Below are 21581 nucleotides of genomic sequence, written 5' to 3'. Positions count from 1 at the left end.
GGACCTCCCAGGCGCACGCCCAGTTTCCGTACTTCCGGTAGTAGCCGGAAGTGATTTTGTGCTCGGCGGAGACTCTCTAGGCGTGTGGGCCAGTGACTCGATAGCCGGAAGTTATCCGTGTTGAGGCTGCGGAAAGCCCAGACGATCTAGACAGCAGTCAGCGCTAGTTGGCGTAAGTATGGCAGAACGTGCAGCACTGGAGGAGCTAGTGCGACTTCAGGGAGAGCGCGTGCGGGGCCTCAAGCAGCAGAAGGCCAGCGCTGAGCAGGTGCGACCCAGGTGGCGGGGAGAAGCCAAATTAGGGCCAGGGAGGACATAGAGCTGGGTGGTCTGCACAGAGGAAAAAGATGTGGGAAAAGAGACCGGACTGGTGGAGAGAAGCAGGGCCTGGTTGGGGAGGTGGCCGGGGTAGGACGAGGGAAGGAAAGCTGGGCCTGGAGAGCTAGATTCTGATGAGGGAGGGATACTGAATGAATGGCTGAAGAGGGAAGGGAGTGTCAGAGTGATAGACCAGCCCCTGCTTTACCCCCACAGATTGAGGAGGAAGTGGCAAAACTACTAAAACTGAAGGCACAGCTGGGCCCTGATGAAGGGAAACAGAAGTTTGTGCTCAAGACCCCCAAGGTAAATATAATTTCTTTTCAGAGTCTCTGGGAGGGCCCTTAATTCCCCTCCCAATGGTGGATGTGCTTGTTTCCCTGAACAGTTGCTCTGGGTGGTGGGCTGAATTGGAGCCTGAGTCATTCTGGGATAGCAAAGGGATGGCAGAAACTAGGCCAGCTGGTTGCCTAGGGGAGTATGCCAGCTACTGCTACGCCTTTCATTCAGCAAATATTCGTTGAGTGCCTACTATGTGCCAAGCATTATAGGAAGTAGTGAGAGTATACCATGGTGAACAATACAGCCTGTCCTCATGGAGCTTACATTCTACTGAAGGAAACAGACTTAGGACAAATAATCCCACTCTTGAATATGTAATTTTAAATTGTGATAAATGACATAAAGAAATAACAAGAATTCTCTGAGAAAAATAAGAGAGAACTAGAGTCTGAAAAAGCATCCCTGAAGAAGTGATATACTAACTGACATAACACATAAATGGGAGGTAGCTAGAGGAGTATGGAAATCCTGAAGGAGAAAAGAACCCTAGTAGTTTCCAGGAACTAGAAAAAGACCCGTATGAGTAGAACCAAATACAGCGGGAAAGTACAGTGGAATGGAATGAGGTTGCGGATTACTAGCCCAGCCTCAAGGATTTCAGTTCAGAGGCCACACTCTTTGTAAGTTCTGTAAGCACAACTATTTACCATGGTTTATTTACTCTGAGAGGCTGAGACTAGGTGTCTGGAACTGAATAGATATTTAATAAACATATGTGAAATTGGATTCCAAAGGAGAGGGGTCTTCCTTGTGTTGAGATGTCACCTTTTAAGGTTAATTCTTTAGGCTCCTAAATTCACTGAGCTATTCCTTTCCACACACAACTCATTTCAGCGGTTAAAGAGACAATGTAAAATCACAGAGCAGTGATAATCAATAGTTATTCAAACTATTTGGTGAAGATTAATGGGGAATTTGTGATCATTCAGGCTGGCCTCACTTAAATCTAACAATCAGTCTTAACATCGCTAAAAGTAGGACAGCCAGATATTATGTTGCTCCTGATGTGATGCAATAAGAAGTACACAGCACCACCTATAAAGTATTCTTGCCAAGAAAAATTGAACCTGAATCTAATCAGGTCTTCTGACCTAACTACCAGTTTACCAGAAATAAGGGAGATGGAGGAATATGTTAAGTGACACGTTGAATATATTGTTAATAAAATCTAGAATATGAAAAGTTCTTTAGGACAAGTGATTCAGTTTCCTCAACAAAGAAATGACACTTCTTTAAAAAAGGAAAGGAAACTTTTGTAGATTAAGCAGACAAGAGACAACAAACACAATGCATGGGCTTCATTTAGAATCTCATTAGAACAAGCCAATCATAAAAAAATATTCTTGAGGCAATTGGAGAAAATTAAACATAGCTGGAGTATTAGATAATATTAAAGGGTTGCAGTTTGTTTCCTTGGTTTAATAAACGTAGTGTTTTGGCTTTTTTTTTTTTTAACCGTGTACATTACAGAATCATACTGAAGTATTTATGGACAAACTGGTATGCTGTCTGGATTTACTTTAAAATACTCCAGAAAAAAAAAAATATTGGGGCTTAGATAAAATTAACAGATGCTGATGGTTATTGAAGCTGGGTAATAGATACATGGTGGCCTATTATACTATTCTCTATAATATGTGTTTGAAAATGTCTATACTCTTTTAAAAGAAAGTGAGACTATATTGGAAAGTTAATATCCGCTTTGTTGAAACACACTGAAGTGTGATTTATATTAATAGAAAATTCAGTATTATGGGGACAGGACTCTTTCAAGAGGTTTTTGTGGTCAAAATTATTTAAAAAAAATTTTTTTAATGTTTATTTTTGAGACAGAGAGAGACAGAACAAGGGCAGGGGAGGTGCAGAGAGAGAGGGAGACACAGAATCTGAAGCAGGCTCCAGGCTCTGAGCTGTCAGCATGGAGCCCATTGTGGGGTTTGAACTCATGAACCACAAGATCATGACCTGAGCTGAACTTAACTGAGAAATTACTCATTTTATTGAATATCAACCCTTGAGTACACTCTTTTTTTGTATTCTGCGTCATGAAATGGGAAGTATACATAGAGCACTTCTGCATTCTAAGGTAGGAAAAACACACCCTTGTATGAGTTTTAAGCTGGACTAGGTACTTTTTTCACATAACACCTTTTTTATTTGAGAGAAAAACCGAAAGACAAACTTTTATTTTTAAGATTTGGGTATTTGGCAGACATTTTCATGAAAATGAATGAAGTGAGCTTTGTCACCTCAAGGAAGATATCTGACCATATTTCTGCTGGTGATAAAATGCAAGCACTCAAGTGAAAGGGTTTTAGGAAACTTGTATCTTCCACCATGAACTAGACAGCTTCCCAATACAGTAAAGACTTTCCTCTCGAGATCTGTGTTGCTATTAACAAATGTGTTTTCTGATATTGTATAATGCAGTGTGTAAATATTTGGAAGATCTGTATAATTTATCAATGAACCAGTATTTTCCTCATGACCAATGTATGATGTTATAAAATCATGCATGGGTAAAAGCTCCATTTAAAGTACAACATGGAGCTGGGGCACCTGGGTGGCTTAGTCGGTTAAGCATCCAACTTCGGCTCAGGTCAAGATCTCGCGGTTCGTGGATTTAAGCCCCGCATCGGGCTCTGTGCTGACAGCTCAGAGCCTGGAGCCTCTTGAGGATTTTGTTTCTCCCTCTCACTCTGCCCCTCCCCCACTCATGCTTTGTCTATGTGTCTCTCAAAAATTAATAAATGTTAAAAAAAATTTTTTAAAGTACAACATGGAGCAATAGGTATTTTTTAAATTATGGTAAAATATATGTAACACAAAATTTGCCATTTTAACCATTTTTAAGTGTACAATTCAGTGGCATTAGGTAGGTTCACATTGTTGTGCAACTATCACCACCATTCTTCCCCAGAATCTTTTCATCATCCCATACTGACATTCTGTACCCAGTAAGCAGTAACTCTCCACTCTACCATTCCTCTAGCCCCAGGTAACCACTGTTCTACTTTCTGTCACTATAAATTCTGGGTACTATATATAAATAATGGATTTTAATGTAATAGTATGAAAAGTAATCAATGAAGTTTCAGAATCCACATTGCAACCAGTCTTTAAGAAACCACCATTTGTTGGATTTTGGTATAGTTTAAGAAAAATATCTACAGTTAGCTGAAAAGTTTATTAAAATATTCTTTCTTTTACAGTCACACATCTTTGTAAGGCTAGGTTTTCTTTACGCAACCAGAACATATCACAACAAAATTAAATGCATAAAGTGTGTATGAGAATACAGCTGTCTTCTGTGGAGCCAGACATTAAAGACTTGCAAAAATGTGAATCAGCATCACACTTTTCACCAATTTTTGTTTTGTTTTGTTTTGTTTTGGAAAGTAGTTACATTTTCCTCAAATTTCTTTTTTTTCAATTTTTTGTTAACGTTTATTTATTTTTTGCAAGAGACGGAGCGTGAGCAGCAGAGGGGCAGAGAGAAAGAAGACAGACAATATACAATAGTCTCCAGCTTCAAGCTGTCAGCACAGAGCTGGACGCGGGGCTCAAACTCATGAACTGTGAGATCATGACCTGAGCCGAAATCAGATGCTTAACCGACTGAACCCCCCAGGCGCCCCTCATAGTTTTAATTTCTAATATAATAAATGTTGATAGGTATAATTCACTTTGGGGTCCTTAAGAAATGGTAAGAGTTTAGGGGCGCCTGGGTGGCGCAGTTGGTTAAGCGTCCGACTTCAGCCAGGTCACGATCTCGTGGTCCGTGAGTTCGAGCCCCGCGTCAGGCTCTGGGCTGATGGCTCAGAGCCTGGAGCCTGTTTCCAATTCAGTGTCTCACTCTCTCTCTGCCCCTCCCCCATTCATGCTCTGTCTCTCTCTGTCCCAAAAAAAAAAAAAAAAAAACGTTGAAAAAAAAAAAAATTAAAAAAAAAAAAAAAGAAATGGTAAGAGTTTAAAGAGGTCCTAAGACCAAAGACTTGAGAATAGAGTATAGATGCCCAGAATAGAAGCTGTGACCTGAAAGAACGACATTCTAGTCCTGACCACCACAGAACTGCTGTAATGATTTAACTTCTCAATATCCTGTAATTCAACCATAATTTTGCCCCACCTATATCAAGGGCTATTAGAAACAAATTAGAGAAGAAATAATACTTATTAGATTTTTTTTTTTTTAAGTTATGTTGGGGGAAAACATTACTTATAAAGTTTGGAATTTAACTAGCTAAGCCAGTTTCATTTGGTTATATACATGTCATCAGGTAGGTATTTTCTATCAGGCAGGGAAATGTTCTGGTATCACATAAAAAGGTTTTAGGAAAACTTCTCAGAAAATAGCGTTCTAGAAAGTAGAACCAAGCTAAAAAGGGGATGGAATTTAGAGGGGTGATAGCAAATGGATGTGATAATTAATAGGGAATTGTTTGTGCTTGCTTTAGAACTCAGTAGCCTGTAGGAAAATCTAAGTTTGGGACATTGTTTGCCTTCGTTATCATTGAGGTCATGCTTTTATATTTCTAAGCCTTAATGTTCTCTGTTTTTAAATCCCATCCCTGATTCTGTGGCTGATTTCAATTCCCAAGGGTACAAGAGACTACAGTCCCCGGCAGATGGCCATTCGGGAGAAGGTGTTCGATGTAATCATCAGCTGCTTCAAGCGTCATGGTGCAGAAGTAATTGATACACCTGTGTTTGAACTGAAGGTGAGGGATGGGTGAGGAGAAATTGTGTGGTGGAAGAGTGGATATACAAACAACTAAGAAGATAAAGAGATAGTGAGGGCCCAAAGGGTGTCTCTCCTGTTGTGGACAAAGACCAATATTTTCTCCAGTGAGAAAGGAGACAGGCTTGGTCTTGAAGGAGAGGCCCTGCTTTTATTTACCTTGGTAAATGGCTGGTGGCTTACAAAAGAGAGCCCTTCTCTTTAGTGGAATTTGTTATGATCCTATTTACAGTGAATTTTCTGGTACGTCTACTTGGGATGTTTTGAAATACACACAGACCATACATATAAAGTATAAATATGCAACTAGTTTCCTGTTAATGTACCCTGAGAATGTTTCTAGTTCTTTACTATTAAAAAAAAACATTGCAGGGTGCCTGCATGGCTTAGTCGGTTAAGCAACTGACACGTGGTTTTGGCTCAGGTCATGATCTTGCGGTTTGTGAGTTCGAGCCCTGAGTCAGACTCCATGCTGACAGTGCGGAGCCTATTTGGGATTCTTTCCCTCTCTCTCTGCCCCTCCTCCTCACGTGCATTCTCTCTCTCTCTCTCTCTCTCTCTCTCTCTCTCTCTCTTTCTCTCTCTCTCTCAAAAATAAACTTAAAAAAAAAAACAAAAAACATATTGCTTCCTGGTTAAAACCCAGTGACTCCCATTATATTTATCACAAAATCCAAAGTCTGTTCCTGTTTACGAGGCCCTACATGATCTGGCCATTTGCCTACCTTTTCCATCTCTTCCCTTGCTGTTCTTCCCCTTGGCTACTATGCTACTCTGGTCTTCTTTCTATTCCTGCAACATTCTAAATATGTTTCTATCTCAGGGCCCTTGTACTTTTTCTTCTCTCTTCCTGAACTCCCTTTCCCTAACTCTTGGATTTTAATTTCAGATTAGAGATGAAAGATTTTAATTTCAGATATAAACTCAAATGCCATTTTTCAAATGGTCCTCTCCAACTATCTTGTCTAAAGTAGCCCTTGTCTATCACAGGACCTGTTTTATTTCCATTAGAACAGCTATCACTAACTGAAAGTATCTGTTCGTTGGTTACTTTGCATTAGTGTACTGTCCATCTCTTCTCATTAGTATGGAAGATCCATGAGGGCACAGATTACCTTTGACTAGTTCACTGATGTGTATTCAGTGCTTAGAACAATATCTGGTACTGGTGGGCATTCATCTGCAGGGCAAATTCGTAGAAATGGAATTACTGTGTCAAAAAGTTGTACTCATTTATGTTTACCAATTGTATTCATTTCCTAGGGCTCCCACAATAAAGTGCCATAGACTGGGTTACTTAACAAATTTAATGTCAGGAGTCTAGAAGTCCAAGATAAGATATCAGCAGGGTTGGTTCTTTCTCAGGGTGAGGAGGGAAGGGCCTGTTTTAGACCTCCCTCCTTGACTTGTAGATGGTGTCTTTTTCCCAGTGTCGTCACATCATCTTCTGTGTCCAATTTTCCTATTTTTTATAAAGACATTAGTTATATTGGATTAGGGCCTACCCTAATGACATCATTTTAGCTTAACTACCTCTTCAAAGACCCTATCTCCAAGTAGAGACACATTCTGAGGTTACTGGGGGATAGGATTTCAATATATGAACTTTGAAGAGGACACAGTTCAGCCCATAACACCAATCACTATATGAGTGTTTCTGTTTCTATACACTGGGAATTTTCAGGCTTTTAAAACTTTGCCATTCTGGTAGGTGAAATATGTTATCACCTTACTGAAAGCATCACATGGCAAGAACTACTTCAGTTTTGTCTTTTGACATTGCTCAAACCTCAGGCATCATAAAAACATTTAAGTGTGTTGATCTAATAACCCGCTCTTAGAAGTTAAGCCTCAAAAAACTATATATTCAAAAGAAAACTATATTTATTGAAATGTTAGGGAACTTTTTTTTAATTGGAATAACCTAAACAATTAACAGTAGAACACTAGAAAGGAAGGAAATACAGAGCTGCTTCTCACTGAAGTATTATGCAGCTTTTAAAAATAATACTTCAGGGGTGCCTGTGTGGCTCAGTCGGTTGAGTGTCTGTCTTTGGCTCAGGTCATGATTTCACAGTTCATGGGTTTGAGCCCCACATCGGGATCACTGCTGTCATTGCTGAGCATGCTTGGGATCCTCTGTCCCTCACTCTCTCTGCCCCTCCGCCATTCATGCTCTTTCTCTTTCCCTCTCTCTCTCTCTCTCAAAAATAAATTAACATTTAAAAAAAAAACCTTCAGCTCTGTCACAAAATGGAAATGTGATAAGCAGAAAACGAAATTGATATTTCCTTTTGATTATAATTAACATCAAATACATAGGCATTGGGATAGAGAGCAGAAGCACAGACAAGTTGAAATTGGTCATGTTAGGATGGTGGGTTTTTGTTTTAATATTTCTTTTTAAATTATTATATTTGTGGCACCTGGGTGGCTCAGTAGGTTGAGCGTCCAACTCTTGATTTCGGTTCAGTTCATGATCTTGAGATTGATGAGTTCAAGCCCCACGTCGGGCTCTGTGCTGAGCATGGAGCCTGCTAAAGATTCTCTCTCTCTCCCTTTCTCTATCTCGGCACCTGGGTGGCTCAGCTGGTTGAGCATCCAACTCTTTATCTCAGCTCAGGTCATGATTTTGTGGTTCGTGAGTTCAAGCCCCTTGTTGGGCTCTGAACTAACAACACAGAGCCTGCTTGGAATTCTCTGTCCCTCTCTTAGCCCCATTGCACTCATGCTGTCTCTCTCTCTCTCTCTCTCTCTCTCTCTCTGCTGCTTTCCCCTGCTTACACTGTCTAAAAAAATTAAAATTAAAAATAAATTTGTTAGATTTATCATCATGACCACATTTCTTTAAATTTTTTTTTTCAACGTTTATTTATTTTTGGGACAGAGAGAGACAGAGCATGAACGGGGGAGGGGCAGAGAGAGAGGGAGACACAGAATCGGAAACAGGCTCCAGGCTCCGAGCCGTCAGCCCAGAGCCTGACGCGGGCCTCGAACTCGCGGACCGCGAGATCGTGACCTGGCTGAAGTCGGACGCTTAACCAACTGCGCCACCCAGGCGCCCCATGACCACATTTCTTTATATTTTCTCCAGGAAACACTGACTGGAAAGTATGGAGAAGACTCTAAGCTTATCTATGACCTGAAGGACCAAGGTGGAGAGCTGTTGTCCCTTCGCTATGACCTCACTGTATCTTTCTAAACCTGGGCTCTTGGTACTTTGGATCAATTGGTTCTCATTGGGCTGAGGCTAATTTCTAACCTCAGGTATGGGGATAGCTAGACATAGATGGGATTAAATATGATGCTTGTGCGATCAGGGAAGTTACTTGTTTAAACCAGGAATGGGACTTTGGCTAAACAGAACATAGCCTTAAAAGTCTTGTGAATCCTGAGTGAGACCTCCACGTTATGTCAGGAACTAGTTCCAACTCAGTGATTAATCCCTTGGCTCTTGAATATCTCTCCCCAGCCATGTCTAGCGGACAAAGTTCTCCTCAGTTGACCAACAGAATGTTTCCTTTATCTCCAAGCTATGTCAGAGAATCATCTGCTCAGAAATCCTACACAGAGACTTTCTACTCTCTGGCCAATCTGCCCAGCACCTTCCCATGTTCAGCATAGCCCAAGGGAGACGCTAACCAAAGAGGAAGGAACCTTAATCTTTTTTGAGACTTCTGCTGCCCCTTGTAGTAACAAGGTTGATTCTTTTTGACTTTCAGAAATGCACTTTATCTTACAGAGGGTGGTTTTACTCACACAGAGATTAGACCCCCGCTTCTGTTGGTGGTGATAATCAACTGCCACACTGTGAGAGGAGGGGGCTTTCTCCTTAACTGTTATCAGGTTCCTTTTGCTCGATATTTAGCAATGAATAAACTGACCAACATTAAACGCTACCACATAGCAAAAGTATATCGGCGAGATAACCCAGCCATGACCCGTGGCCGATACCGGGAATTCTACCAGTGTGTGAGTATGTGGGGCATGATGGGTAACTTGGTCCTCCCTCTACTAAGTCCTCAACTTAGTAGAATCTACTGACTACTCATGGTGTACTGAACAAACTGGAAGTTCCAGCTAATGCTAACCTTTAGATTTCTTTAATATTTTCATTTAGAGAGTAGGAATTATTCTCCCCATTCTACATAGGAGTAAACTTGAGACTCAGCAGGATGAAGAGATCATAGGGATAAGAAAGCCAAAGTCTGGAGTAGAACTTTCGGTCCAGTACTCTTTATATTAAACCAAAGTGATCAAATCACAGCAAAGGATGAGGAAACGATTTGACGTATCATCCAGATCATCCAGGGTGGTGGCAAAGCTTCAGAATAAATAGAGAAAATGACTAAGGATTAAGGCCATATATTTGCCTCCACGGTGTTAGGAGGAAATAAGTCAAAGTGAGTGAGTGAGATAATTAAGGAATGTAGACGAAAAGGAATCCAAACCAGTAAGAGACTCAAGAATGCTGGGAGTTTCCTCTGGGCTGCTGATCACACAGATAATGAAGAAAGTGGTCTGTGCATGAGTGCAAACAGGCCTTCATAAAGAGAGAGCAGAGCCCCCAGGAGTCCCCCCTCCAAACCATCACTTAAGAAGGTTAAATCCCTGGGACACCTGAGTGGCTCAGTCAGTTGAGCATCTGACTTCAGCTCAGGTCTGATCTCACAGTTCATGAGTTGGAATGCTGCATTGGGTTCTATGCTGATAGCTTAGAGCCTGGAGCCTGCTTCAGATTTTGTGTCTCCCTCTCTCTCTGCCCCTCCCCTGCTCATGCTCTCTCTCTCTCTCTCTCAAAAATAAACAAACATTAAAAAAAATTTTTAAAAGAAGGTTAAACCCCTGGGGACCTGTAGCTACTTTCTCCCTGCAGGACTTTGACATTGCTGGACAATTTGATCCCATGATCCCTGATGCAGAGTGCCTGAAGATCATGTGTGAGATCCTGAGTTCACTTCAGATAGGTGACTTCCTGGTCAAGGTAAGAATTGAATGGGTCTGGAAGGCAGAATTGGGCTTAGCCTCTCACAGGAGAAGATTCTTGTGCAGAGAGACCAGTAGCCCAAGTGACCGAGACTATTGAGGCTCATGTCACATAAAGAGATTGTCTCCTCACTATGCCTTGGGTCCCTGCAGGTGAATGATCGGCGCATCCTAGATGGGATGTTTGCCATCTGTGGTGTTCCTGATAGCAAGTTCCGTACCATCTGCTCCTCAGTGGACAAGCTGGACAAGGTAATGACCCAAACACTTCACTCCTCTTTTCTCAGATCCCACCCTGCTCTGAGAAATGTAAAATAAGATCAGGAGAGAGGGGGGTCTGCCTCTATGCTCCTCAGAAGATTAGCCCCAGAATCTAGGTTGAAAGGCAACTTCTGCTCCAGAAATGCCCCCTCAGAATGGCCCACACTTGCTCTGCAGTGGATAAGCTACTTAAGGGTCCCTTACTGGTTTCTGTCTGCCTAGGTATCCTGGGAGGAAGTAAAGAATGAGATGGTGGGAGAGAAGGGCCTCACACCCGAGGTAGCTGACCACATTGGGGACTACGTCCAGCAGCATGGTGAGGCACAAACCCTGCCTCTCCAAAAGCCATCTATCTGGCTTAAAATCTTCTGTGTGTGTGCGTGTGTGTGTGTGTCTGTGTCTGTGTGTGTGTATACGCACACATACTTGTGTAGGTCAGGCAAAAAGGTAAATCCTCTACTTTTTTCCTCTTGTCAGTCAGTTGGCTTACAAATATATCTCCCCAGGTGGGGTATCCCTGGTGGAACAGCTGCTCCAGGATCCTAAACTGTCCCAAAACAAACAGGCCTTGGAGGGCCTGGAAGACCTAAAACTGTTGTTTGAATATTTGACCCTGTTTGGCATTGCTGACAAGGTGAGTCAGGTTGGGGGTGGACACCTTAGCTGAGCTCTGGGGTTTCAGATAGTTGATTCTCATCTGGTATTGACCATGATCTTGTCCCCACAGATCTCCTTCGACCTGAGCCTTGCTCGAGGGCTAGACTACTATACTGGGGTGATCTATGAGGCGGTACTGCTACAGACCCCAGTCCGGCCAGGGGAAGAGCCCCTGGGTGTGGGCAGTGTGGCTGCTGGAGGACGCTATGATGGGCTGGTAGGCATGTTTGACCCTAAAGGACGCAAGGTGCCATGTGTGGGGCTCAGCATTGGGGTGGAGCGGATCTTCTCCATTGTGGAGCAGAGGCTAGAGGTAAGTCCTGGGGGAGGGTAGAAGCAGTCTGGGCAGTTGGTGGCACATGAGCTATCTTCTTTGATCTTTAAGGGGGCAAGTAGTACTGTTTTGGGCAAGGAGCATCTTTGCAAAGAGCTGGAGAAAAGGTGGTTGCTGTCCTTCACACATTCCCACCCCACTAGAGGCCAGTTTTATGGATCTCTGATCATTCTTTCTTCACAGAATTCTTTGCTCTGGGTCCCTACTTCCCTCAGGGCTGTCAGGAGTCATGTCTGGTATATCCAAAGATCCAGATCTTCTTCAGAATACAGAACAGTTAATATTTTACTACTCTGCTAGGTACTGTGCTTGGTGCTTTTTGTGCATTATCTAGTAAAATTCTTACACAGCCCTCTGAGAGTAGCTATTTTTATTATTTACATTTTCTAGGCAAGGAAACTAAAGCATTATAGATCATAATTTGCCCAAGGTTGTGAAACTTTTAAGCAGCAGAGTCACAGTTTGAATCCAGGCAGTATAACTCCAAAGTCTTACTCCTAACCACTCTGATACTGTCTCCAAGTGGTAAGCATGTGTCTGAGACCTTGGGATTCCCCAGGTGGCTATCTTGACTCTCTGGCCGCTAGAATCAAGGGAAGACCCTCAGGGCCTCAAGCACTCCTTTGCTGCTGCTCTTAACTGGCTGGTTGCATTCCCCTGGGGAATGCTCTGGCAGTAACCTTCCCACTGCTCCCATCCTTTTCTCTGGAATGGAAACCACCCATGTTTCCCAGTTGAGATCACTGTTCCAGTAGTCATCTGGTGTTGTAAGAACTATGAAAATAGTTTTCTAGAAAAAGACAAGGCACAGGGTGCCTGGGTGGCTCAGTTGGTTAAGTATCCAACTTCAGCTCAGGTCATGATCTTGCAGTTCATGAGTTCGAGCCCCACATCGGACTCTGTGCTGACAGCTCAGAGCCTGGACCCTACTTCAGATTCTGTGTCTCCCCTCCCCTCTCTGACCCTCCCCTGCTCACACTCGGTCTCTCTGTCTCAAAAATAAACATTAAAAAAAAAGAAAAAGAAAAAGACAAGGCACAGCAGCAGCATTCTCCCTTTCCCCCCAACCACCCACACCCTGGGTTGGGCCCTATGGCCAAAGTACAAGAGGGACAGTCTCTTGACTGGGCACATAGTAAGTGAGAATTAGAACTAGGTGAGCTCACAGTGTTACTTCTGTGTGAATGTTCTTGTGAATGCTTAAGGTACTAAAAGGAGACAAGTTTGAAGTTACTGTATGTAAACTACCTTTACTCTTGCCCTACATTATCTATTATGGCAAGTCATATGTACAAGCCAGTCAGTTCCTTTTACATCTTCTAAACACTACCTTATACCCAATTGCTAGAGAAGACTGGGCCCCTGTGTTAATGAAGCTCCCAGAGTTGGGCCTGGTCTCTCAGAATCCTAACAATAAACAGCCTGTTCTGTTTGCTTCTTGAAAGTACTGTAAAGGGTAGCCCAGCTCTGTGACTTTTATCTGCCCCTTCCCCAGGCTTTAGAGGAAAAAGTACGGACCACAGAAACACAGGTGCTTGTGGCATCCGCACAGAAGAGGCTGCTGGAGGAAAGACTAAAACTTGTTTCGGAGCTCTGGGATGCTGGGATCAAGGTAGAGGAGGCAAGCCCCAGGGAGGCAACAAACTTGGGAGTGCTGGGCACAGACTAAGTAAAAGCTCGTCCATAGTGACTTCTTGGGAGTAGAGCTAAGCACTTGGGCCCCAAGGAGGTTGTCCCTGAGGACAATAGAAGCCGGCTCTCATCATCTGCCCTGGTCCCCTGCAGGCAGAGCTGCTCTACAAGAAGAACCCAAAGTTGCTGAACCAGCTGCAGTACTGTGAGGAGGCAGGCATCCCACTGGTGGCCATCATTGGTGAGCAGGAGCTCAAGGATGGGGTCATCAAGCTTCGTTCGGTGGCCAGTAGGGAAGAGGTAGGTAGGTGGGCAGGAAGGCTGAGGGACAGGGAATGTATGCCATTTTGGCAGACCAATGCCCATTTAAGACCTGAGCAAAACCCTGGCATTCCCATTAGTACTAACTCAGAATGGACTTAACCTGTTAACTGTTGTCATAGTAGGGGAGGAATCCCATCTCCATCTGTACCATGTCTCTGGCTCCCCCCAAGGAGCACTGTCTGTCTGAGGTGTTTGCCTGCCTTCCTTATCCAGCTGACCCAAGCCTGATGGCCAGAGGAAGGAGTGGGCCCTCAGGAGTAGTGGAGTCAAAGATGCTCATACCACCTTTTTACCTCATCCTGGCCAGGTGGATGTCCGAAGAGAAGACCTTGTGGAAGAAATCAAAAGGAGAACAAGCCCGGCCCTTTGCATCTGCTGAGTTGAGCACACTATCAGGAGAAAGTGGGACTGGCACTATTTGAAGCTAAGACAGAACTCTGCCTATGTACATCAGCAGCTTTGCACATTTCTGTTCCAGCAGGAAGACCTGAACAATGGTCAGAACACAGACTTTTTATTATCATTATTTTATTGGTAATCACACGCCAAAATGGTCAGGTATTACACCATTTTTCATAGGAGGTCCTGGGGGTTTAGTCCAGTCTGCACTACAGGGACCCATCCTAAGGTCTCCCCTGCAGGATGCTAACCAAATGGAGGGAATGCTCTCCACAGCCAACCGTCAAAGGTCCAATAAAATGACTCAACCACTGGAGCCTGCCTGTGTCACTATTGCTTAGCCCTGCCTTTCCCTGTGGGAGCCTGGGCCTGCCATTTCAACCACTTAAGCAGTGTAAAATGGGGAGAAGAACTTATATTAGGCGCCACGAGCTCTTCCCCAGGGTGAAGGGTGCCGCCAGCCAGCGCACATCCATGCCCTAAGAGGTGAGACTGCGAGCACATCCACCCGCTAAGGTTCCTAGCTTTCACCTGCGGGTAGGAGGTTTCCGCAGCGCACGTGCAGTGGATACCCCCACCCCCTTGGGAGGCGGGCCGTGTTCAGAGCCAATGAGAGCTTGGGGGGTGGAGGGGTAGGGAAGCTTCCAGAGGCAGACGGGGGGGAGGAGGTTATAAAGCGAGTACAGAGTAGCTAGCGGGATAGCCATGCAGTCCAAGCGGGAATGTGAGGTAAGGTGGTTAGCGAGATGGGGTCGAAAAGCGCCACCAGCGCTGGGAGTGGGGACTCCTTGGGCTGCATCTCCACAGGCGAGGTGGCGGCGGCGCGGTGATCCGCCATTCCAACCAGCCCTTTCCCCTTCAGCTGTGGTGTGAGAGGGTGAATCCGGAAAACAAGGCAGCTTTGGAGGCATGGGTCAGGGAGACGGGCATCCGCCTGGTGCAGGTGAACGGGCAGAGGAAGTATGGCGGGCCACCCCCAGGTACGGTAGTCCCATCCTACAAAATCCTTGACGGTCCCGGCTGGCACCCTCTTGGGGGCGGGGGGTGGGGGGGTGTTCTATCCCGGGGCTGTGCAGTCAGAAACCTCTAACCCGTTGCACCCCTTCCACCCAAGAAGCTGAGAAAACTTGTCTGTAGCTCTCCACCCACCCCGCCCGTCCGCTCCCTCGAGGGAGGGTGCCGGTCTTAAGGTGCACCTACTCCGTGCTAGCCCCGTTGTTAGTTCTGGCGCCTAGTTATGCCTACGAGTCGGGGTGCGAGTGTTGGGCCCATTTCACAGATGTTTGCACATGGGCTCTCTCGCGCTGGGTTCCTGGGTTCGAACCTGGAACCATGCGGTAGGATGACGGTGCCCCTTTCCCACCCACTTCCCCCAGGCTGGGTGGGCAGCCCGCCGCCGGCCGGCTCAGAGGTGTTTATCGGGCGGCTGCCCCAAGACGTGTACGAGCACCAGCTGATCCCACTGTTCCAGCGCGTGGGCCGGCTCTACGAGTTCCGCCTGATGATGACCTTCAGCGGCCTAAACCGTGGCTTCGCCTACGCCCGCTACAGTTCGCGGCGCGGCGCCCAGGCCGCCATCGCCACGCTGCACAACCACCCGCTGCGGCCCTCCTGCCCGCTGCTCGTGTGCCGCAGTACTGAGAAGTGCGAGCTGAGTGTGGACGGGCTGCCTCCGGGGCTGAGTCGCCGCGCGTTGCTGCTCGCACTGCAGCCCCTGGGTCCCGGCCTGCAGGAGGCGCTGCTGATGCCCAGCCCTGGGCCCGCGCCCGCGCAAATTGCGCTGCTGAAGTTCAACTCGCACCGCGCCGCCGCCATGGCCAAAAAAGCCCTAGTGGAAGGTATGGGAGCTAGGCGGTGGGGGGGCCGCTGGCTGGGGCCAAACACATTATGCCGTGCACTTTTACACGTCAGCATATAGGGTAAAGAGCAAGATAGTAGCGTTAAGAATCCCTGAGTTTTCGACCTCATGCTATTTAACCTGAGATTTTTAAATTTCCGTTTGTGCCACCTACCAGCTACCATCTATGGTAACTTTAAAGCTTTCCAGGCATTATCTTGTAACTTAATCAGCATCCCAGTGACACACACAGACTGATCTTCCTCTTTAGATATGAAAAGAGACAGTTTTGAGATTGATTCGCCCAAGGTAGTCCTACCGAGTCTACCTTTTATCTACTGTAGAACTTCCTTCCTCGGGCTGTTTTGAGAATTAGGTGGCACTTAGCACATTCCCTGATTCTTGGCAGGTATTCGCAGTAAAGGTTAGCTATTATGATGGTTATAAGGTAGACAAAGCCTGCATCAACCAGCATTCCAACAAGGAAATTTAGGAGATAGCAGTTACTACACCCCCTTTACAAAGAAACACAATGAAGCCTGGAGAAGTTGCTCAAGGTTACACTACCAGGAAATGGGGAGGCTAGAAATTAAACAGGCTTGTGTTGATAGGGCTTCGGGGCTCAGGATCCAGGGGTTCGACCTGCCCTTGTCTCTGCCTTTTTTCTGCAGGGCAATCACGCCTCTGTGGAGAGCAGGTGGCTGTGGAGTGGCTCAAGCCAGATCTGAAGCAGCGACTCCGCCAGCAGCTGGTGGGCCCCTCCCTGCAGTGCCTACAGCCAGAGGGCAGTCGGTTGGCCCTGGCCAGGGACAAGCTAGAGTCCCAAGGGGCTCGGGGTGCCCTGCAGCTGTTGTGCCAGCGGATGAAGCTGGGCAGCCCTGTGTTCCTCACCAAGTGTTTGGGCATGGGCCCTGCTGGCTGGCACCGCTTCTGGTACCAGGTGGTGATCCCTGGGCATCCAGTGCCCTTCAGTGGCCTCATCTGGGTTGTGCTGGCCCCAGATGTGCAGAATGGGCATGAGATGGCTAAGGATGCTGTGTCTGCAAGGTTGCTAGAGGCACTGAGTGCCTCTAGAGCCAGTCTTACACCGACTGGTGGGGCTCAGGCAGGTACCGTGGTTAAGCAGTGACCATGTCCTCTTCACAGGCAGCCCAGAGTTGACAGAGCCTGTGTCAGTCCCCAGCCCAGCAGGCCTGGGCAGCCACCATCAGATTTCAAAGGGGGAGGGACATGGGCTCTGCCCTACCTCTGACACAGTCTCCCCTTTGGGGCAGGGCCCCAGTACACCTGGGACAGCTCTGGTTTGGCTAAGTTGTGGTGAGGGACCTTGCCATGCCCCTCCCAGCCCAGGGACTAACCTTGGCCCTTTGGTATTCCTTGGCCGTTCTGTGTGATACATACACAAACCTCCCTCCTCCTCCCACAGCTTAATATGAATCTCACTTCTTATTTTGTTGATTTGTCATTTTTGTTGATTTTATTTGGGGGCTGGCTGAGCCAAAGGTTCAGAAATCTGCTTTATGTCCCCAGTACTTTACATTCTGGTGTGTGATGTTGGGTTTTTCTATGCTGGTTGTATTTATATTAAACCCCTGGTTGGTGTACACCTGTGTCCGTGCTGTCTTGCCCCAGCTGCGGGCTTCTCTTACACTGGTAGAGTGAGTAGCCGCTATAGGGCAAGTGCTTTGTCACGAGTGCCCTCGGTCCTGCATCTCTAGCTATGCATCTTGTGCGCTGCACAAGAGTATTATAAATAAATAGCCTCTCTGGTATCCAGCCCAGGAAGCAAGACTTCCCCAGGGAGGACCCATCTTGAGATTGACCTCATCCCCTCAATCACTTTCATCCTCACTCTCCTCCCCTTCCTTCTGAGCTGTGGAGTCTTCTTCCTCCCTCAGTCCTGCAAAGAAGTCATCTGTGCTCCAAGCCTTACTGCTTAGGGCCCGGAGGGGCCCTCCCTTTTTCTTCCGCTGGCGATAGTCATCCACTACCACAGTCCGCAGCTCGGCCATGTTCCAAAACTTAAGGCGCTGGTCATGGCCACTGCTGGCCAGGAAGCAGCCACAGTGAGAAAGGGCCAGCTTCTCCACAGGCTCTCCAGCATGCTGGCCCACAGTGCCCACCACTCGGTTTGGAAGGATATTGACAGCCCTGGGCAGAGAGAAAAGAGTGTTGGGTCCTGGCTGGTTGGGTCTGACCCTCATGTGATCTTAGGACTCTCCAGTTTCTCTCACCTGATGATTCCATCAGTGGAGCCAGTGCACAGCAGGCTCTCCGTGACTGGAACCATGCAGTCAATAGACTCAGCTCTTAGGGCAAACCGATCACTTGTGGCCCCAAAGCCGTTCCAGTTGAAGAGATATATAGTACCTTCACTGGAGCCACAGGCCACCTTCTTTCCATACTGTAGGGAAATGGAGAAAAACACGTCTGTGGCACTCCTTCAGACCCGATTGCTAGCATAATCCCAAACCCTCATACCCATCTCTACTTTCATGAGGGTGACTGAGGTCAGGTCTCCAGACTGAGGCTCTGAGAGCAGTTCAAACCGGCGTCGCCTGATGTTGAAGACACCAAGGCAGCCATCCCCACTGTAGAGAGAGCAGAGCAGCAGGCTTGGCCAAAGCTCCCAGCGAGGGAGACATTTAACAGGGAAGGGGAAGCAGCTCTGAGGCTGTACCTGGCTGTCAGCAGCAGCTTCTTAGCTGGGTCCAGAGTCATGTCGGCAATATACTCCTCGTGCTGCCGCATATCCATTAAGGGGCCCTCCTTCCGCTGGTCCCAGAGCCGGATGCCACCTGTGTCATCCCCAGTGGCCAGGACATGCTCATCTACCAGCAGGAGACTGTTGATGGGGGCACTAGAGGTACGGAGCTTCTTGAGCCATTTTTGTTCCAGTAGGGACTTAACCACCTTACCCTTGACCTCAACACACAATTAGCTCCCCTTACCCATGAGCCTTGGATATGCGTCTTTCCAGTCGTCCCTGCTCCACATCTAGAACGTGGATGGCTTTGTCCTTGGAGACAGTAACAAGTTCTGGGGGAAAAGGTGCCCAGGTCATGGTGCTGCTCACTGATCCCTTGCCACCGTATCCCTGGCTGCCTTCCCCAATACTCACTCTGCCCATCTTCAGAGAAGACCACGGCTCGACAGGATTTGAGGTGGTGACCTGAAGACCAGAGCTCCTTGGTTTCTCCCTCTTGGCAGGAGTAGGAAAAGCTGGGGGGGGGGGGGGGGGGGGGGGGAGGAGACTGAACGACCCCAGATCTTGGCAGCATGGAACATAAAGACTACTCAACCTTCCAACATACCTAGGAACTCACACTTGCACACCACCAAACCCAAAGAGCTCACCATCCCATTTTCCCGCTTTCAGTGAGCTTCAAATGTTCTGTCTTTAATTCAATATACGTTAATTCAAAGTGTATTTGCTCAGGATTTTGTAAGCTGACCCCAACATCATTACAAAGCAAAGCCCCAGCTTCAGGAAATAATAGATCTGGACCACTATGGAGAGCATGAGATATTTACTGAAGTCAGAAGAGCCCCAGGAGCTGGAAATGTAAAAATCAACAAGACAGGGGTCTTGTACCCCAGGTAACAACCGATTACAGGACACTGTGGCCACATGGCCACATGATGAAAAGGAGGTAGGATCAAAATGGAGGTGGAGCAGAGAAACACAAGACTGAAAGCTCAGCTTTGAGGCAAATACTTGTCCACAGTGTATTACCAGTGCCCACCTCAGAGCAGATCTTCAAAAAGGACCAATGACTAAGTGCTTGCCAGTGAGTTTCAGATGAGCAGAACTGTATCTGCTTATTGTTTGCTCTGTCCCAGTGCCTTAAACATGAGAGCCCTGGAAAGCTAAGGTTACGAAATGAGTTGGGTCATGTAAAGCAATTCACCTGGCAGATACTGGAGGCACGTATCAATGTCTCTTCTAGGGTAGTGACAAGGAATGAGGTGGGTTCCACTGGCAGGAGTGGAATGGCTGAATCCGGAAAAATGAGTTAGACTAGACTTGAGACCATAGGCCAAGCAGGATTATTAATTTAGTCCTATGGGAAAAGGAACCAGTTTGGAATGGTCATGGGAGAAGTCAGAAACCTGCCAAAAGGCAGTGGCTGGGAGCAGAGAAGAGGAGAAAAACCTGACGCAATGAGGGTGTGAGTAAAGGTGGAAGTCCAGAGGTACTCCCAAGCGTATGGCATGAAGTATGAAAGGCAGTAGAACAGAACCCACATTTGTTGAACTCCGGTGCTGTAGTATATACACCTGACACTCTGCAACATAGGTACAGACATACCTCCTTTCATTGTGCCTCACAGATACTGCATTTTTTACAAACTGAAGGTCTGCAGCGACTCTATGGTATGTATGTCTATCCATGCCATTTTTCAATAGCATTTGCTTACTGTGTGTCTCTGTGTCACATTTTGGTAATTCTTGCAAAATTCCAAAGTTTTTCATGATATTTGTTATAATGATCTGTGATCGTGATTATGACTCAGATTATAGTTAGTATTTTTTAGCAATCAAATATTTTTTAATTAAGGTATGTATATTGTTTTTTAGACATAATGCTAATGCACATTTAATAGACTACACTATCGTGTAAACTTAACTTACACGCACTGGGAAACCCAAAAATTCCTATGACTCACTTTATTGCAATGGTCTGGAGCCAAACATGCAATATCTCAGAGGTAAGCCTCTATTATTATTCCTATTTTTGAAGACGAAAATATGGAAGTTAATTTGCCCAAGGTGACTGAAGCTAATGAGGAGGCTTAGGTTTAAATTCATTAAGTAAATCTGACAGCACAACTCTTCTGGCTAAAACCTTCAGTGGCTTTTCACTGCTTCCACCCTACTTCTCGTTCAAAATCAAACACGTATTGAGCACCTACCCTTGTCTAGAAGCAGGAGATATAACGGAGAACAAAACGGACTACAGAATACAGAAAAGTGTTCCTAAAACTCCACTCATGACCCATTAATGAGCTGCAACCAGCATTTTATGTGTGTGCCTGCAATAACGATTAATAAACAGATACATTTAAAAGATAAGAGGATGAATAAAACACAGTAAAGGGGGAAGTAAGCGAGGGCCAGGTGGTCAAGACTTTAAAAGCCAGATTAAGGAGTTTGGACCTAATCCTAAAAACAAGGTAAACTATTGAAGGGTTTTAATCAAGAAAGAGAGGTGGTGGGTTTTGTGTTTTTGAAAGATTAAAACAGGCAAGAAGCAAAGTGGGGGGACTGCATTGAGCCTGTTTCAGGGTCAGGTAACTAACTAGTTTAAAACCAAATGCTGTTGAACGAATAAGACCACTTCAGTCTTCTAAAACTTGTCTCCCTGCAACTTTTCTCTCCTCGTCCCACCTCTATTCCTGGGAAGCTTTCAGATCCGGCAGCCCCCAGCCCTGCCCAGCACTTACACGTACACGTCCCCGTCCACGTCCCCCGCCGCCAGAAAGTTGCGGGTCGGATGGAACGCCAGCCCACTGGCTGGAGCTTGCAGCACGATGTCTTCCGGAGTGTCCCGGATGCGGATTGGGGCTTCCGTGGAGTTGGGGTCTTCCTCGTCGTTCTCATCCTCCACAGGCCTCTCCTCACACGTGCGGTCCATGCACCAGAGGAATCCGGACCGCTCAAGAGTGCACCGTTAAGCCCAAAACCCTTCCACACGCCTGGAGGAGTGGCCCAGATTCCGCTTCCGCCTTTGGGGCGGGGCCGGAAGT

At 46.3% G+C, this 21581-nt stretch overlaps 3 protein-coding genes across 7 annotated transcripts; 2 read left to right on the top strand and 1 right to left on the bottom strand.

Annotated features, from left to right (window-relative positions):
* Positions 1-57: 57 nt before the first annotated feature.
* On the top strand, positions 58-14310 carry HARS1 (histidyl-tRNA synthetase 1). 4 transcript variants are annotated; one of them, XM_030319790.2, is made up of 13 exons: positions 58-172; positions 535-624; positions 5262-5381; positions 8496-8591; positions 9248-9373; positions 10278-10385; positions 10541-10639; positions 10871-10964; positions 11155-11282; positions 11376-11618; positions 13135-13251; positions 13425-13571; positions 13903-14310. In XM_030319790.2, exons 3-13 carry the CDS (start codon positions 5289-5291, stop codon positions 13972-13974), a joined length of 1323 nt encoding a protein of 440 aa, XP_030175650.1. In that variant the 5' UTR covers positions 58-172; positions 535-624; positions 5262-5288; the 3' UTR covers positions 13975-14310. The 4 variants fall into 4 exon arrangements, with proteins under 4 accessions (XP_030175650.1, XP_032448915.1, XP_030175634.1 ...); XM_032593024.1 differs by having other exon boundaries at positions 78-172; positions 13425-13512; XM_030319774.2 differs by having other exon boundaries at positions 119-268.
* DND1 (DND microRNA-mediated repression inhibitor 1) lies at positions 14004-17435 on the top strand. Of its 2 annotated transcripts, XM_030319921.1 has the most exons (4): positions 14004-14092; positions 14857-14974; positions 15371-15832; positions 16503-17435. In XM_030319921.1, the coding sequence occupies exons 1-4, from the start codon at positions 14090-14092 to the stop codon at positions 16958-16960; spliced, it is 1041 nt and encodes a 346-aa protein (XP_030175781.1). In that variant the 5' UTR covers positions 14004-14089; the 3' UTR covers positions 16961-17435. The 2 variants fall into 2 exon arrangements, with proteins under 2 accessions (XP_030175781.1, XP_030175771.1); XM_030319911.1 differs by lacking the exons at positions 14004-14092; positions 14857-14974 and having other exon boundaries at positions 15210-15832.
* WDR55 (WD repeat domain 55) lies at positions 14107-21564 on the bottom strand. The gene is made up of 7 exons (XM_030319886.1): positions 21279-21564; positions 18953-19053; positions 18783-18870; positions 18512-18691; positions 18323-18422; positions 18066-18235; positions 14107-17982 (listed from the first exon to the last, which is right to left on the bottom strand). Exons 1-7 carry the CDS (start codon positions 21467-21469, stop codon positions 17664-17666), a joined length of 1149 nt encoding a protein of 382 aa, XP_030175746.1. The 5' UTR covers positions 21470-21564; the 3' UTR covers positions 14107-17663.
* Positions 21565-21581: the final 17 nt, after the last annotated feature.

This window comes from Lynx canadensis, chromosome A1 (assembly GCF_007474595.2).
Source record: "Lynx canadensis isolate LIC74 chromosome A1, mLynCan4.pri.v2, whole genome shotgun sequence".
Lineage (NCBI taxonomy): Eukaryota > Metazoa > Chordata > Mammalia > Carnivora > Felidae > Lynx > Lynx canadensis.
Note: the sequence above shows the minus strand (reverse complement) of the source record. Positions and strands in the feature narration are given on the sequence as shown.

What these genes read in the sequence shown, in the direction of transcription:
- DND1 (XM_030319911.1), top strand. Translation starts at nt 15,232, where the DNA reads ATGCCTACGAGTCGGGGTGCGAGTGTTGGGCCCATTTCACAGATGTTT. An exon ending in CAAAAAAGCCCTAGTGGAAG is followed by an intron (nt 15,833 to 16,502) that starts GTATGGGAGCTA and finishes TTTTTTCTGCAG; the next exon opens with GGCAATCACGCCTCTGTGGA.
- HARS1 (XM_030319774.2), top strand. Translation starts at nt 179, where the DNA reads ATGGCAGAACGTGCAGCACTGGAGGAGCTAGTGCGACTTCAGGGAGAG. An exon ending in CCCTTCGCTATGACCTCACT is followed by an intron (nt 8,592 to 9,247) that starts GTATCTTTCTAA and finishes AACTGTTATCAG; the next exon opens with GTTCCTTTTGCTCGATATTT. An exon ending in CAGTGGACAAGCTGGACAAG is followed by an intron (nt 10,640 to 10,870) that starts GTAATGACCCAA and finishes CTGTCTGCCTAG; the next exon opens with GTATCCTGGGAGGAAGTAAA.
- WDR55 (XM_030319886.1), bottom strand. Translation starts at nt 21,469, where the DNA reads ATGGACCGCACGTGTGAGGAGAGGCCTGTGGAGGATGAGAACGACGAG. An exon ending in CTTCTCTGAAGATGGGCAGA is followed by an intron (nt 18,871 to 18,952) that starts GTGAGTATTGGG and finishes CTTTTCCCCCAG; the next exon opens with AACTTGTTACTGTCTCCAAG. An exon ending in AAGCTGCTGCTGACAGCCAG is followed by an intron (nt 18,423 to 18,511) that starts GTACAGCCTCAG and finishes CTCTCTCTACAG; the next exon opens with TGGGGATGGCTGCCTTGGTG.